General features: G+C 48.2%; 1 protein-coding gene across 1 annotated transcript in view; it reads left to right on the forward strand.

Annotated features, from left to right (window-relative positions):
* The window catches only part of ATP8B3 (ATPase phospholipid transporting 8B3), an 84,647-nt gene extending 80,308 nt beyond the window's left edge, over positions 1–4,339 (forward strand). The window contains exons 27-28 of the mRNA XM_029614130.1: positions 1,043–1,173; positions 3,347–4,339. Coding sequence (XP_029469990.1) covers positions 1,043–1,173; positions 3,347–3,583 — 368 coding nt within the window. The 3' untranslated portion in view covers positions 3,584–4,339. The remainder of the gene's footprint in view (positions 1–1,042; positions 1,174–3,346) is intronic.
* The last annotated feature ends 12,305 nt before the right edge of the window (positions 4,340–16,644 follow it).

The raw sequence follows: 16,644 nt of genomic DNA on the forward strand, positions 1-16,644 counted from the left end.
ATCCCGCTGCCCCCCTGCTGCCGCTGCTGCCCCTGGATCCCGGATGCCGCTTTTTTTGCTTCTCGCTGCTGCCGCCCCTGGATCCTGCTGCCGCTGCCGGACCCCCCGGATCCCGCTGCCACTCCCCCCCTGCTGCCGCTGCTACCTACCCACCGCTCCCGGATCCTGCTGCCGCCCGGATCCCGCTGCCCCCCCGCTGCCGCTGCTGCCCCCGGATCCCGGATGCCGCTTTTTTTGCTTCTCGCCGCCGCCTGCCCGCCCGGCCGCCCACCGGCCGCCTGGACCCACGGCCCTCCGACAGGTATTTAAAAAAAAAATTTATTTTTTATATAACACACAGGTTTTTGGTTTTTGGTTTTTTTACACTTTTTACACTTCCTGGTGCCTGTCATTTCAAATGTTATTTGAAATGACAGGTACCAGCGCACCCAGGTTACTGTATAGGCGCTGTATTAAGCGCCTATACAGTAAAATGGGTTGCGCGGGCATAACCCTTCCCTAACGCTTCACAGCCTCGGCATGCATTTGCATGCAATTAGAAGAGAGTATCAGGCGCTAGGTCAAGAGAACTGTGCGTGCGGGGAGGAAGGGTGCGCCTGACACTGCCGCACTGTTTTTACCGCGGCCTTACTGTATCGACCTGAAAATGGGGAGAAAAAGCCTTTACTGAATCTGGCCCTGAAAGCGTTGGCGTGCTTTGCGCCTGCCGTTTTGTGCGGGCGGCAGCCAGGCGGCGGCGAAATAGCTCACATACCTTTCAAAATGGGGCGCGCGCCTGCCTCGCTTCCTGGCCTAACCGGCCCACAGGCGGCAGCAAGCGCACGCACTGTTTAACCTTCGTGCATTTTAACTGCGTTTGAGGAGCCCAATTTCAGTCAGGCTGCTCTACCCGAGCAAATAGCTTTAAAAAAAAAAAACAAACCAAAAAAATGCTCCCCGTGTGACCACCGTACCGCAGCTACAGATACGCCTCAGACTTAGGCTGCGGGACCTTCCCCTGTTATGTGATTGAGACCTACCTGATTTGTTTTTTTTTCCTCAGCTGCCAACAGGAATGCCCTCAGCAAGGTGTACACCTGGGCCATCATCCTGCTGGCAGTTGTAATAAGCAGCCTCCCTCCGCTACTGGCCCGCGCCTCTGAGAGGCTTAAAGATCACAGCGGCGCTCAGGAAGTAAGTACGCTTCTCACAATTCGTTGGCTTTTGAGTCTTCTTGTGATGTCAGTCTGTCACAGCAGGTCTCTCCACATCACTAGGAGAAATCCAGCCACTTTGGATTTCTGTTTCTTTTTTTTTTTTTTTTCTTTAATGCCTCGGCAGTTTCCGCTTTTTTTTTTTCCGTGGGCTTCCGGCTCAGTTGGAAGTGATCGGTATTGGGCTGTGATGGCCCCGTGCTTTCGTTCACAACTAAAGCAGGGATTTTTTTTTTTTCCCCCTACTTTATATCTCCCTCTCTTAGCACGGTCATTGAGGCGACAGTCGTCAGCAGGGGACCACACCAACCAGAGCTCCTTCCAGACCCCTGCAGACATGGGCCCTAAATTCAGCCACTAGGTCTCGCCATTGTGCGATGACCGGGACTCCCTCTCTCTCTTCCCGGGGGGGGGGGGACACCGAGAATGCAAACTGCCCACAGTTGCTTTAAAGTCCTCGGGTACATTTTTACCCTCAGTCCTTGCAGCAGTTTTCAAAGAAAACATATAGACGCACTTTTACTTTGAAAATTACCCCAGGAAAACCCACCCAGAGAGGTTTGCACCTGCGTTTTTGTGCAGATTTTTTTTTTTTACAACCATAACTGTGTGCATAGCTTTGAAAATCCAAAGCCCTGTGCATGCTTTTCACCTCCACCCCGCCAACCTAACCCCGGTCCGGGGATGCTTCTGATTCAGTGCAGGTAAGCGTACGCCCCATAGGGGGGAGCTACGTGCACCCATTTACCTGCACACAGAGTGGGAAATTTCCAGACAGCTGATTTACCAGGGTAAAATACTTTTTTTTGCTCATGGAAATCCCTTTGAAAAATTGCCCTCTTAGAGGGTAATTTTCCAGCATCTCGGCGAGAGGTAGAGTCTGCGGCAGGTAAAGTCTTACGTGGTGAAGTTCGCTGTGAAAAATCCCCACTTTACATCGCCCCGAGTTTCACCTGCTCTTCAGAGGGCACCTTCTGTCGGGTGAACGCAGAGGAAAGCTCAACCTGTCAGCTTCCCTAGCGGCCTTCGGCCAACAAAGGGTAACAGATTAGCCCAGTATAGCCACTGTGGGAGGAAAAGAAAAAAAAAAAAGAGAACAAAATCCTCAGTCCACTGTTGAGTTTGGTGTGTTCTCTCCTTACCTTTTCTTATGAATCTCCACATGCATGGTACAAAGCCAAGCTCCATTATTTGCTACTGGCAGCCCAAATCCCACCAAAGCTGAAACATGTCCCTACCACTTCAGCCTACCTTGCCTACCACTTCAGCCAAGCTGCAGTGGTAGGCAAGGCTTTCACTGCCTCTTTATTCTGGGTTTGTTTGTTTTTTGTTTTTTTTTGGGGGGGGGGCCCTGTGGTTTCCTCATCCTGCCTGGGGCTTCTCCCCAGATGCCCTCTGTGGCATCCCTGATCTGGGAATTTAGCCCAGATTCGCTCTATGGCAGTGCACAATACTTCTCCAAGCCACTAGGTGGCCCACTCCCCCCACACCCCATCTCTATTCTGGAATCATTTTTCACATCTTCCCTCTTTCTGTAAGCAACTTCACCATAAAATGCATGTAGACAGATACCATCTGAAATCCAAGTCGATGTTATCACTTAGGGCATGATTTAAAATTTGGGAGGATGGTTTAAAAAAAAAAAAAGTATAAAAGTCTATAGATTAGTTTGTACAATTTTGTAATAGCACAAGTCTTGCGTGAGGATTTAGTTTCCTGCACTTTCTGGAAGGGGGCACATTATGAAAGCATAAACTTATAACTCCTTGCTTAAATGAATCCCTTTCAAGCAAAAGTTATGCAGCATTTTTGTACAAATTTTCACTTGCACCATTTTCTTGTGGACTTTTTTCTGCCTTTCAGAGATTTCAGGAGATTGCAGTGTTTTGTAGTATTTAAAAATTGTACCTACAGATTCTTTGCACTTTTTTTACCTGAAGCCTTAATCTGGCCTTTAATGTCAGCAAGTAAAGCAAGTTCCTTAGGGCTTAGCATGGCCTTTAGGGAGGTGGCCGAGTCTCTGTCCTTAAAGCAGGTTAGATAAGCAGTAGAGGAAGGGAGGGCATGGATTAGTTGATCTTCTGAGGTCTTTGCCAATCTTGCTTTTCTATAATTAGTATAGGTAATGATACTTGTCTCCTGTCTTCTTGCAGAAGCAGCGGTACAGAGATACGACGGTGGAAGACAACACCGTGGTGCTGAAATGTCATCTTAAAAGGGGCTCCACCTTTCGCAGATCCAGCTATGCCTTCTCACACCAGGAAGGCTACGCTGGCCTCATCACCAGAGGCACCAGCATCCGGAAGAAGCCAAGGAAGCAGAGAGCGCCACTTGACAGTAACACTGACCAGGCAGAGGCAACGAAAGCACAATTCATCGCTCAGAAATAAGAGGCAGCACGGACACAACGAACGCCCTCCATGAAAACGTGTTCTCGATATTTCCTTTCCGGAAATGGAAAAACCGCAAGCCTCCTCTGAATGCCCACTTTCGGTTTTTTACCACCCTGTGCACAGTGTGCTGCCCCCTCCTGTGCTGAATGAAATAGTTCCTGACCCCATCACTAATTTCAGAGAGGCTAATACCTGCTGATAGTTCTCTAGTAGTTCCTGGCTATGGAGTTAATGCACATCTTCCACAGCGTGAAAAACACTGAAGACGTGAAAGGAATTATCGGTCAGGATCGATAATATGAAGACACCCTTGGACCAGCCTCTTAACCCGCCTCCATCCTCACAAACCGACGCACCGCGAAATACAATACACCAGTGTTTGGAAGGTCAAAGGCTGCAGCTTTTATTAAATTCAGCACCCGAGCCAAAGTAACAATATCATCACTTTAATTAAATTAAGCCATCCTCAACCAGCCCTGGCAGCTTAGCCGCCACAACAAGCAAGCGGAGACTACCCCTCCCCAGGTCACCCGACCTGAGGGCCTGCTTGACCACCCAGGCGCCCGCCGCAGCCAGCAAGGAGCCAGATATGAGCAGGGCTGAACCCCAGCCACAGCGCATCAGGTCCGCCAGAGACAGCACATACTACAAATCTTCCAACGGCTCGGGTACTTTGCCCGCCGCGACGAACAACCAAAGTCTTAAGTAGCAACAGCAGCAACAATCAAGTGCCATCAACACCAAAATGGCAAAACATGCCTGGGGGGGGGGGGTTGGAAGGGGGCAGGAGGGCGAGGAAGATCAGGAGAATAAGAAGGTAGGAGAAGGACTGACTCCCATTATATAATGAAGAACCCAGGGAGGGGCCACGTTTGAAAAACAGGTCCTCATGGGAAGGAGCCAAGTCATGGCCCTGGTGTCCAGGAAACCCACGAAGGCCTAGAAGGGATGGGATTCAGATTTAAGACCACCAATCCTGGCTTGATTTACTACAAAAAAAAGAGGGTATAGGCAAGTCCCGCGGCCAGCCAGGGGTCCACCTTATCTTAGGCAGCCCAGGACAAGCCTGTGTTACCGCTCCCCAAGGTCTGAAATGGCCACTCCGGAAGGCAGAGAAGCCGGGAAGCTGCAAAGGAGTCACGCAGGCGGAGAAAAGCCAGGGGATATTTGTCCTCCGGTTGCCAGGTAGTTAAGACGTGGCCTTGTAAGATCCCATTGCTTCAGCAGAGGGCATGCCCTGCCTGGGGATATCTTATAATGAGAGCAACAGAGACACACCTTTGCCGGTACAACAGACTCCTGGGATATGCCCTCTGCAAGGCCTCGCTTGTCTGGCCCTGCTGCCACACTACATGCAGCTCTGCAGTCTGTCCTAGTGTCAGGGCCGCCATCAGGGCAGTATTCTTGGGCCTGCAGTATGGGGCCCCAGGATCTACTGCCACATATGGGGGCCCGCAGCCGCCAGGCGGCAGGTGCGCTTGGGGGATGTATTAGTTCATGGCAAAGAGGCCCACTGAGGCTCTCTCCGACAGTCTGTCGCCCAGGGGCCTACTGAAACCTGGAGCCGGCCCTGGGTGCGGGCCCCAGAGAAGGGAGTGAATCAATGCTATGCGTGTCTTTTAGACACGCATAGCATTGATTTACAGAGCACCGCAGACAGAGACTCGTCCGCGCGCTCTGTCCTGCCAGTGTTCACTGTCTGACGCGGCTGTGACGTCACCGCCGCGTCAGACAGTATGCGCCGGCAAAGCGCGCGGGCCGTCGCTGTCTGCTTGCTAGCTGGAGGCCGAGGAGCCGCGGAGTCCCCGGAGCGCAAAGGGTAAGTAACAAGTTTGTTTTGCCGGTGCATTATCTATTTATTACTGGGGGGACGTCTGGTGCATTATCTATTTATTACTGAATGCTTGTGGCCCAGACATTTTGGCTGTATGGGGCCTCAAAATTCCTGATGGCGGCCCTGCCTAGTGTTCCTGCTCTGCATCCAGCCCTGCAGTCCTGATCCCCGAGTCCGCTCCAGTATCACAGCTGCATGCTGACGATGCCTTCCAAGCTAGGCCTGGGTTTACTGGTCTTGGCTCAGCCTTCACCTGGCCATCCAACTTCTTCAGATCTGCCTCTTCGTAATAGACCAGTTGCTAGTGACGGGGAAGGTACCCTGACCTTATCAGTGCATGCATCGTGCACTGTGACTGTCTGTAAACTGGTGGAAAACGTGAGGACACCAAGCCATACTGCCCCATTCCTTGGGGCCCCATCAATGACTGTCTCGTTACTGTAAAGGACCAACTTGTTTATACCAGAAAAGACATTTAGCACCCAGGTACTAAGATAAAGACATCCACTACGAGCTTACATACAATTATGACCAGGCACGAGCATTTTCCAGCATGTACTGTGTAACTACATCACTTGTGAGCAATGCAAGAAAAGCAGCCTGTCAAATATGTGAAAGAGATAAAGTGCTCCTCCGATAGTCTTGTTGAGCTCAGACATTAGCAAGCAAGGGCAGTGGTCAACAAAACAAAACGTTTTCCCACCCACCTGGTGGAATCCTCTGCACTAAAGACACTGGAGGGAGAATTATCCGCTTCAAAGCACTGACTGGCAGAAAAAGCACTAAAGCAGAGACCCTGTAAAATCCCAGCCTGTTTCTCAGAATCAAGATATACATTAAAAAAAAATCCTCATGCACTCTACCCCAAGTAAGAGCAACGATTATACAAATAATCCAAACGAAATAAAATCCTACGAAGTGAACAGAATACACCCAGCGCTGACATCCTGCAGACAGACTGTCACAATTCCTATTTTCTCCAGAAGGGTAATAATTATTCTATTAAGGAAAAGCCCCTACAGCAGTTTTTCATCTTCAGAGTCCGCTTGGATGTGGCAGAGGTGGTTTATTGAGCGCGGAGGGCTCCCTCACATGGAGAAAAGCAGACTTGCAGGTAATGCCATTTGGTGGGCTGAGGGCGATGACACTGGAAGCAGCTATTACTCGGTGCCGCCATCCCGAGGGTCAGGGGGAGCACCACTGCTAGAAAGCTCATCTCTGACCGTGCCGCCATCCCGAGGGTCAGGGGGAGCACCACTGCTGGAAAGCTCATCTCTGACCTATTAAGGTAGCACCATAAAGGGCTCACTTTCAACTGGTTTGCTGACCTTCATTTCGACACATCTCAGCAGACTAATGCGGGGCAACTACAGAAACAGAGATTGAAAAGGCAGAGAAAGAGGGCGAGGCCCATCTGGTCTGCCCTTTTCCCCTTCCTGCTGTAATATGGAGACCCCCCCCTCCCCCATTTGATTTCCAGCTTTCCCCATCACTAAGGATCCTCTGTGATTGTCCTTTATATTCGATGGCCAATTCTTACTCCCGGGAAGCTGTTTGCATGCACTCGCCACGTTTTCCATGAAGAATTATTTTATGTATTTATGAATTTCATTAATAAAACTGCCCCTCCAACAAGGGATCTGGGTGAACACACAACAAACAACATTGGATAGACTTCGCAGTCATAACTTAAACATAACGAGGCCATATTCAAAATCCGGAAAATGAATAACTTATCTGACTCTTTAGCCAGATAAGTATCTGGGATAATAAGCAGGATAAACGTCCTGATGAATATCCCCCAAAAGAGTTATCCAGCTAAACGACAGCTGGATGACTTTAAATCTAATCTGACATTTTTGAATATTGCCGGTTAGGCTTAATGTTATCCAGCTTGGATAACTTTATCGTTAACTGGATATACACAAAAGATTATAGCTGGTTTAAGAGACAATGGCCTTTAAAAAAAAAATGTGGCTTGCGGGCCCTGGATCCTAGGCCCCCAGTCCAATGTTTAAAAAAAAAAAGTGCCCCGTCTGGCCAACCTCCCCCCCCCCGTGTATTTAGAAACTATGAAAGAGAGGTCAGCAACCGGGCTCCCACCCCAAGCCCTCTCCTGCTCTGGTTGAGCCACACTCTCTCCTCCATGCTCCCTCCCTGCCCCTCCCCCCCCCCCCGGTACCTTACTGAACCCCGTTCTGAGCTGTGATCGTGGGTGCACAGAGAATTCCCGGCCACTCCAGCGTTGCTGCGCCTCAGAAGAATCTGGGAGTTATCCAGCTAAAGGCCTCTGATAGTGGCCTCACCAAATGTAAAGCAAAAGATAAGGAACAAATTCAAATAAAATAACTAAGCAGGCAATATCCCATTACTACTGCCTCCCTCCAGGCTCCCATCAAGCCCCTTTGTGCTGGGAATTCTTTTCTATGGGGAGGGGGGGGGGAAGTTATCTCTCAAATATGGAGGCGTGCGAGGGCTTTCTTCAGTGTGGGGAGGCCTGGGTTTTAAGATAAAAGACAAACTTGTTCTAGGATTCTCTGACCTTAATTAGGGAACTGGAACAGATGTGCCCAGTGTAAGAATGGGAAGCAGCCAGCGCTGACAAGAACACGCAGGAGTAACGTACGTTCCGGCTATGAGCAGGGTACATTTTTAAGAGAGGGCAGGAAGCTAAGCCACGGTCAGCTCTTGCATCCCAAGTATCCGCGATGAATACGCAGGAGGTAGATTTGCGTGTGCTGCCTCCCTTGTTTGCGTATCTAGCTCATGCACATTCATTGCTGATATCCTGAAAACCTGGCCTGTTTTGTGGCTCTCGAGGACCGGAGTTGGCCGCTCCCATATTAGTCTGACCACTGAAGCGAAAAATAGAAATATTTTTGCTGATTTTACTGGGAGGGCAGTTTTCAAAGCTATTTGCCTGGGTAAGCTGGAAGTCCCCATTTTAAGCTAAAAGAACACGCCGTCTCCCATAGTTTGCCTGTTTTTAGCTCTGCGATTCCCAAACCTGTCCCAGGGGGACCCCCCAACCAGTCGGGTTTTCGAGACAGCTACAATGAATATGCACGAGATAAAGAAAATTCAATTTGCATACCAAGGAGGCAGCGCATGCAAATTTCTCTCGTGCATATTCATTGTAGCTGTCCCGAAAACCCCGACTGGCTGGGGTCCTCCAGGACAGGTTCTGGAACCGCTGCTTTAGCTGCACTGCAGGAAGGCGATCCCAGGGTCAGGTTTAGGTTGGAGGGGGCGGGGGGGAAGGGGGGGGGGGAGGAACATAACGCATGTGGATTTATCTTCCACTGCAGTTTCACCCACACAAAAAAGCAGGTGCCAAATCCAGTGGTAACTGTGCCCCAGGCCAGGAGTTAGAGGATATCGTCCCCCTCCCTCCAATATGTCAGAGACGCCAAATGACCAAGCCTCTGGAGGGACACTGTTGGCTAATGCTGGATTTTAAGATTTACCTTGCAGTGAAGATGGGGAATTTGCAGGCGAGCTTCCTCTATCTTCAGTGTGCGTGTTGGGCTTATCAGAAGGTGGAGATTGGAGCGGCGCCTCCACCTCGGAGCCGGGGCTCTGGGACGAGCTCTGCCTGGCGCTGCGCTCATGCTGCGCGTTCCTCGGGGACAGAGGCGCCCACCCCCCGTCTAGCAGGAGGTGGCTCTGAGGGGGGGGCAGAGAGTTTCGAAGAGAGCGGCTCTTGGATCCTGCTCCTGCCTGAGGAGGTGAGGAAGGTGCTAGGAGCTTTTGCCCAGCTAAGAAGGGATGATGGTGACCTGATCGAAAAAGGAGAGGAAAGTATTTTTGCACAGGGTTATGTTTTGCCTTTTGGGAGGAATTTTCTTTTTGGCCACCAGTTCCTGCCCGTGAGAAGGAGAGGGCATTTGGGTTTTGCTGTTTTAGGAGATCCTAGCCCTACTAGGATCCCAGACTCTTATCACATAAGAGTTTTGGGTCTTTTTCTAATGCCATCCAAAGGGACACAGACTCGGCCTTTGAAACTGAGAAAGAAGCACTTTTGGACTGTTTATTTTCTTTAAGAGGTTTATCTGGAGAATTTTTGTTGTGAATTGGACGTTAGTTGTAGTAAATTTTTTGTTGAACATCAAACCAGAGTGTGCAGTGTGTTTCTTCAGTGATAAAGAAAGGACATCCCAAGAGTGACCAAAGAGAGATCGAAGAAAGTGAAAGACTGGTGTGGGTCTCCACCCCTGCGAGCTTAGGGCCTCGGATGTTGATCCTCCTCCCTGCTGGAGCAAACCCAGCATCTTGGGGCCTGTGGACTGTGTTGGTGCAAAGGAGAAGGAGAGCTGGGAGTAAGAGTGGCCCCAGGGAAAATCATGTGCCCCTGCATTCCAGGAGGTCCCTGAAGAGGTGGTTAGATTAGATTAAACCTCCGTCTCTCACGGATCCGCCTCTGGTTCCCAAGCTCCTCTCTCTTCTCTCCTGGTGCCTCAGAAGCCACCTGAGAAAAGAACAGCCCCTGAGCCAGCACTATAGACAAAGAAAGGGTCCCAAAGTCCACTGAGCATGTGGCCTGGTGCTTCACACATCAAGGGCCATGGGCTAGCCGGGTGGCTCACTGGCAAGTGGTGCACTCTGCCACACTTCTCAGGCCAGCGAAGCTAGGGATGTTGTGGAAGTAGCACTCACAACCCCTGTTGGGGGGCAGAGACAGGCAGAGGGTATCTCAGCCGTTGCTCAATGGCCACCCTGGCAGAACTTGGAGCGCACACGTAGACATACTGGGCTCTGGAGGGAGTCATGCTATCTGGCCTACACCTGTCAGCACCGTGGTTGGGCTTAAGTGGGTGGTGGTTGTGGCAGACGAGAGTCTATAAATAAATAGGAGAGGGGGGGAAAAAACCTAAAGCACTGGCCGATGCCACTAGCCCCCAAATAGGTAGGCCTTGGATTTCCTATAGAGATTTTACTGAAAGGTAAACAGAGTCCATGTGCTTCACTACAAGGAGTGAGACACAAGTCATTACAATTTAATTCAATTTTTAAATGATTTATTACTCACTGTGATAAAGCCAGGGCTTCACACATGCTGAAGCTGCCAGGAGTAGAAGGACAACTAAAGACTCCGGTAGATAGAGGGAGCTCTGATGGTAGATTCATGGGGAACACTTACAGAAAGAGAAAGAAAACTGAATAGAAGTTGGCTAGAGGATGATAAAACCTGACGGACCAGGAAGCAGAAGGCTGCTGGGAAATGTGGTCCTGAGACTCATGGTAGGGGATTCAATAGCAGCCAACCAGCAGCCAGGTAAAAGGGCGGGTGATGTTTATAGTGAGACACAGCTGTGACTGACAGTCTTGCAGGGTAATCAGCCAGTCTCTTAAGCTCTGCCTACACACACAAGGACAGAGAGCCAGGAAGAAGGGTCCTGGAAGCAGTGCTGTCTACAGCCTTTTTGTTAGGCATTGACAACTGCATCAAGCTACTGTTGGGGGAAGTAGCTTATTGGTGGTCCTGAGGAATAGGGCGAAGAGCACACAAAGTACCTTACTGTGGTGATATAGGTATCTTAGAGAGCGGAGATGAAACGTGTGTGAAATGAACCTGGATGTCTACAATAAAGCTGTTTTCCTGCACATGCCTGACTCCTAGCAGTGTGTTCCAGAGAACAGTCAGCGAGTTGCGGGAGGCCAAGGGGGGCAAGTTGTGACAGCCGCCGTATCTTAAATTATAATCAAGTTCCAAATACATAAAATAAACATGAAATAAAATACAATACGTATTACCAACCATTAAAAAATCAAACTGTCGAAGAACAACCACCTCAAAACATCTGTCACTGATTATTCATTTGGGTTAATAAAACACGCAAATGCCTCAGAAGACAGAATTGCTTTAAGAATCTTACAAAAACATTTATCAGATCCAGTCCTCAATACTCAGATAATGCATTCCAAATTTTTGGGCCTCCTGTGGCAAAAGTGTGACCCCTGGTCTCGCATAAGTAGCTTTGAGGGAGTGAATTTCCAAAAGATTTCTTCCCTGGGAGCATAATGTTCTGCATGGAGTATACATTTTCAGAAATGCATTCATGGCGCCTTTCAAAAGAGGATCCTATGAGTTATTGTGAGATTTTTAAACTTGATTCTCTGGTAGCCAGTGCAAATTAGACAGAATTGGAGAAATATGTTCATATCGACTTCCCCCTGCCAACAATCCGGCAGCAGCATTCTGTACCAGCTGGAGGGTGTGGATTGTAGCTGATGGCAACTCAATATGCACTGCATTGCAATAATGAATGTCAGAAATAACCAAGGCCTGCACAATTGTTTGAAAGTTATCAGTGGACGAGAAAGGCGTAAGCTTCCAGAGCATCCAAAGCTTAAAGAGTGAGCCACATACTACAGCATTTACCTGGAGCTTAAATTATAGGATGGCGTCAAATAATACACCCAGGATCCTAACCTGCTTTGAAATTGGACTCTTATCTCCTAGTTAAAGAATCGGAGAAGCATTAAGTCTTGGAAATCTAGATAAAAATAGAATCTCTGTTTATCCTAGATTTAATTTCGTGGGCAGCCAACCAGTGCTGTACAGTGGAAATGCACGTCACTGCTCATCTTGGCCTCCTCCAATGATGTTACTGTAAAAGCAAAACCGTTGTCTGTGATAGATGATGCCTAAGTCAGCTAAAACTCTGCAGGTGGGCCTCGAATAAAGCCCCGGCCCCTGGGGGACTCCGGTCATCAAAGGAAACCATGATGAAGAAACGCTCTCTACTATCACTTTCTGGGCTCGTTCACATAAATAGGGTTCAGACTAGGTCATAACAAATCCCTAGGTCAGCAAGCTGAGCAAGTAGCAGAGAGTGGTTGAGAGTATCAAATGCAGAAGAGATGTCAAGAAACACTAACAAAAACTGATGACCAATATCAAATCCTCTGCAAATACATCCAAACCAGCACTCAATAAGATCCCTGCACTGTGATCTGCTCTAAAGCTGAATTTCTGCTAATCCAGCACTTCATGGTCATCAAAAAAGTCTTTCAACTGCTTGTAGACCAACCCTTCAGTAACTATTGGTAGGACTGGTAGTAAGGATGCTGGTCTGTAACTTGAGCGATCAGTTTCTATAAGAGATTGTTTTTTTACAAAACTGGTTGAATGTATACACGTTTCAGAGGTGGTAGCTTCCCCTTTGATAAGGACAAATTCACTCTCACAGTTAAGAAGGGAACCAACATCTTCACAAAAACTCTTTGTGACTGTGACAGAACAGGGATTTGATGGGCATCTTCCCTTGTTCATAGTTTTTAGGAAAGATGTCATTTCTACTTCAGCAACAGAAGCGAAATTGTCCTATTCTACATTACCTCGTTGGAACTCATCACGCACCAAACCACAGTCAGAATCAAAAACTGTGCACAGGGAAGCAATCTTGTCATGAAAATAAATAGTAATAAGCAACCAAAAGGAGAATCAAAACCTAGTTTCCAAACTCTGGTGTCCGATACTGCTTTTATGGGTAATAACCGTCTTTCTGGCTATAACTCAAGCTGTGCACTAGTACCATTTTTACTTTATATGCAGCTGTTCATTTTTAATATAATGTTTTCTTATTTTTTGATAGTTTTTAATATTTTTATGCAAATAAAATCTTTCATAACTGTATTTGGTCAATCTTTCAAATGCCACAGCCCCCCAATGTGAGCTTGCTTAACTTCTTAAAACAATGAAAATCATTGAACTTATCTCGCTTAACGCTATGGGCGATTGTTGCTCCTAACAAGAACTTCTCAGCTGTAATTGAAGTTAAACTCATGCCCGCCTGCCCGACACTGGCAGTATTTCGATGCTTGGCATCTGCTTCAGGGGCTAGAGAACTGGATGCGGAAATCAATAAACACAGTCAGTACATAGTCCAATCACTGGAGAAGGAACAATAATTTTGTGTAACTTACTTCATTACAGCGCTTTCTTCATCTCTTAACCACCGTCTTCTTTGTCGGACAGCGCTAGTCCTTGATTCATCCGTATTTAAATAGCTTCTGGCCAATCACATTCTCTCCAGAAGCCGGTGTCCGCCTACTGTATTAAGTTTTGTCATCACCTTAGTCAGATGTATAGTTCTCTTTTTCATTTCCTGACCTTGATCATGACCATTAATATTCAAAAAGCGCCCAATCAATTCCATTGCCTCTTGATCAGTAAATCAAATGTATATAGGTCTCTGTTGTATCAACTTCTAAAGCAACTGTCGCGGAGTGAGTTGGTCAGTTATACAACTAATAACATCATCTCGGAGGGTTATCCCTTATTAGAATTTCAATTAAAAACATAATGTATGTGTATATTAAAACATAAATCTATAAATCTCACAGATCTTATCTATCAGGAACATAAGAGGAACCTATAGGGACATGATAGTTTTTAGAGGGATGTGTGAGAGGACTATACTCATACAGATTGGCTCTGGTAATAGCAAAGATGGATGTGAAAGAAAACTGCACTCAATACACTGATTAAGGGGCAGCGGACTCTTGGCCCGAGGTGGTGTTGGTGCTACCCATGGGTCCCCACCATCAGGAGGAGGCAAGGCCAAACGGGAAGCGGAGGCCAACTGGAGCTTCGCCAATACCAGCCCTCGTTCCCCGCAGGTTGAGCCCTTGGGTACCAGGGCTGGCTGGACTTAAGTGGGCCTCCACGTGGTTGATCCCGGAGTGGGTGCCCAAGGCGGAGTGACAGAAAGCAGTGGCGAGGCAGGATTCAAGGCTGAACTGACTGAAGGAGAGGCAAGTCTGAGCTGCGAATCAGGCCAAGCTGAAGACAAGGCCGGGTTCCAAAGTCCCAACAGACTGAAGCAGGAACACAGTTAGGAACAAGGTTAAGTCCGAACTATAAGTTAGGTAAGCCCTAAGACGGGACCACGTCCGAGCAAGGATCCGGACAGGCGACTGATGACAAGGTCAGGTTCAAGCAGAAGTCAGGGCAGGCAGCTGGAGACAAGGTCAGGTTCAAGCAGACAGAGCAAGTGGATTGAGACAAGGTCAGGTTCAAGCAGATGTCAGGGCAGGCGGCTGGAGACAAGGTCAGGTTCAAGCAGAAGTCAGGGCAGGCAGCTGGAGACAAGGTCAGGTTCAAGCAGACAGAGCAAGTGGATGGAGACAAGGTCAGGTTCAAGCAGAAGTCAAAGCCAGGGAGATCCATCCAAAGTGTAGAAGGAGCAGGAAGCTGGAGCAGGTACTGGATCCCTGGAACAGGTACTGGAACAAGGAACAGGTACTGGAATGCTGGAAGAACAACAAAGCACACAACAGGAAGGGTGGAGACCTGTTGCCAAGGCGAAGTCTGAGTGGCAAGGACCGCCTTATATATGGAGGCTGAGTGATGTCATCGTCCGGGGGTTGGGAGAGGCTTTCCTTTTAAAGCCAGGGAGGGCGTGCGTGCGCGCCTAAGGTGGACAGGCTGGAAACTAGGAGGTGGCAGCATCTCCCCGCGACGCACGTGGGGAGACCCGGCCGACACCGGAGGAGACCTCAGGAACACCGGAGAGGCCTGGGAGCACAGGCGGAGCACGAGCGCATAGGCGGCTGCCTATCACTGCCAGGAAGTCGGGCCAGGTCTGGGACCCAGGCGTTGGGGGTGAGTAGAGCCGGCCACGGGCCTGCAGCAGCCAGGAAATGCAACAGCGAACCTGCAAGGGAACACACTTTAGAACTTTGCATGCAGGAATATGACGGCCTTGTAGACACGAGTGAGCGGAATTGATCGGGCGCCTTATTGAATATTAATGGTCAGTATCAAGTGCAGGAAATGAAAAAGAGAACTATACATCCAGCTAAGGTTTTGACTAAGAGGATTATATGTACTACATGGAGGGAATTTTGTAGGAATAAAGATCTTAATTTTAACGAAGATGATGTGGTTATATAAAAATAGTATGCGATAACGAAACTTAATACAGTAGGCGGACACCGGCTTCGGGAGAGAATGTGATTTACCAGAAGCTATTTAAATACGGATGAATCAAGGACTAGCGCTGTCCAACAGAGATGACAGTGGTTAAGAGATGAAGAAAGCGCTGTAATGAAGTAAGTTACACAAAATTATTGTTCCTTCTCCAGTGATTGGACAATGTACTGACTGTGTTTATTGATTTCCGCATCCAGTTCTCTAGCCCCTGAAGCTGACGTCAAGCGTCGAAACACTGCCAGTATCGGGCGGGTAGGCATGAGTTTAACTTCAATTACAGCTGAGAAGTTCTTGTTAGGAGCAACAATCGCTCATAGCGTTAAGCGAGATAAGTCCAGTGATTTTCATTGGTTAAAAAGTTAAGCAAGCTCACATTGGGGTCTTGTGGCATTTGAAAGATTGACCAACATACAGTCATGAAAGATTTTATTTGGACAAAAAAATGTAAAAAAAAAAATATCAAAAAGTAAGAAAACATCATATTAAAAATGAACCGCTGCATATAAAGTGAAAACGGTACTAGTGCACAGCTTGAGTTATAGCCAGAAAGACGGTTATTACCCATAAAAGCAGTACCGGGCACCAGAGTTGGAAACTAGGTTTTGATTCTCCGTTTGGTTGCTTATTATTGCTTGTTGTAGGGGAATTCACAATGGAAGGCTGGATTCATTATAGTTTATACTATGAAAATAAAAAGCACAGTTTTCACACCCGATCTCCATCGCTAATAATAGCTGCTATTGAGAGCAGGGCCTGTGCAAGGGACTGTAATGCCCTAGGCAGACCAATGTAACCCCCCCCCCCCCCCAAATCCACCCTGAGTTGAATGTGCCTCTCTGACAGTGAAAGCGATATAGAGTTATGGTCACCCTTGTACAGTTCTCTCTCTCTCTCTCGATGCTGTTGCCCCCCTGTCATTTTCAAAATGGTGCCCTCGTGGTACCTTGGCAGTGCCCTGCCCACTGATTCCACCCCAGGTGACTGCCTAGTGCTGCCTAATGGGTGTGTGCTGGCCCTCCTCACGAGGTTTCAAGATCTCATGTTAAATGCTTCACGCTTATAAACAGCTCTCTTGTGGAACTCCCTCCTTCCTGTATCCTATCTGAGTAAGTCCCAGAAAACAAATCGGAAGCCGATCCAGTTAGCTGTGTAGCAGTAAAGATAGCGAAGATCGGGGTATGGGAAAAAACCCTTTATTAAAGTTTGCCCGACTCTGGCCGAGTTTCGCTCTTTGGTCGAGAGCTGCCTCAGGGTCAACTAAAAACAAATATACAGTATTAAAAA

Source organism: Rhinatrema bivittatum, chromosome 8, assembly GCF_901001135.1.
Source record: "Rhinatrema bivittatum chromosome 8, aRhiBiv1.1, whole genome shotgun sequence".
Classification (NCBI taxonomy): domain Eukaryota; kingdom Metazoa; phylum Chordata; class Amphibia; order Gymnophiona; family Rhinatrematidae; genus Rhinatrema; species Rhinatrema bivittatum.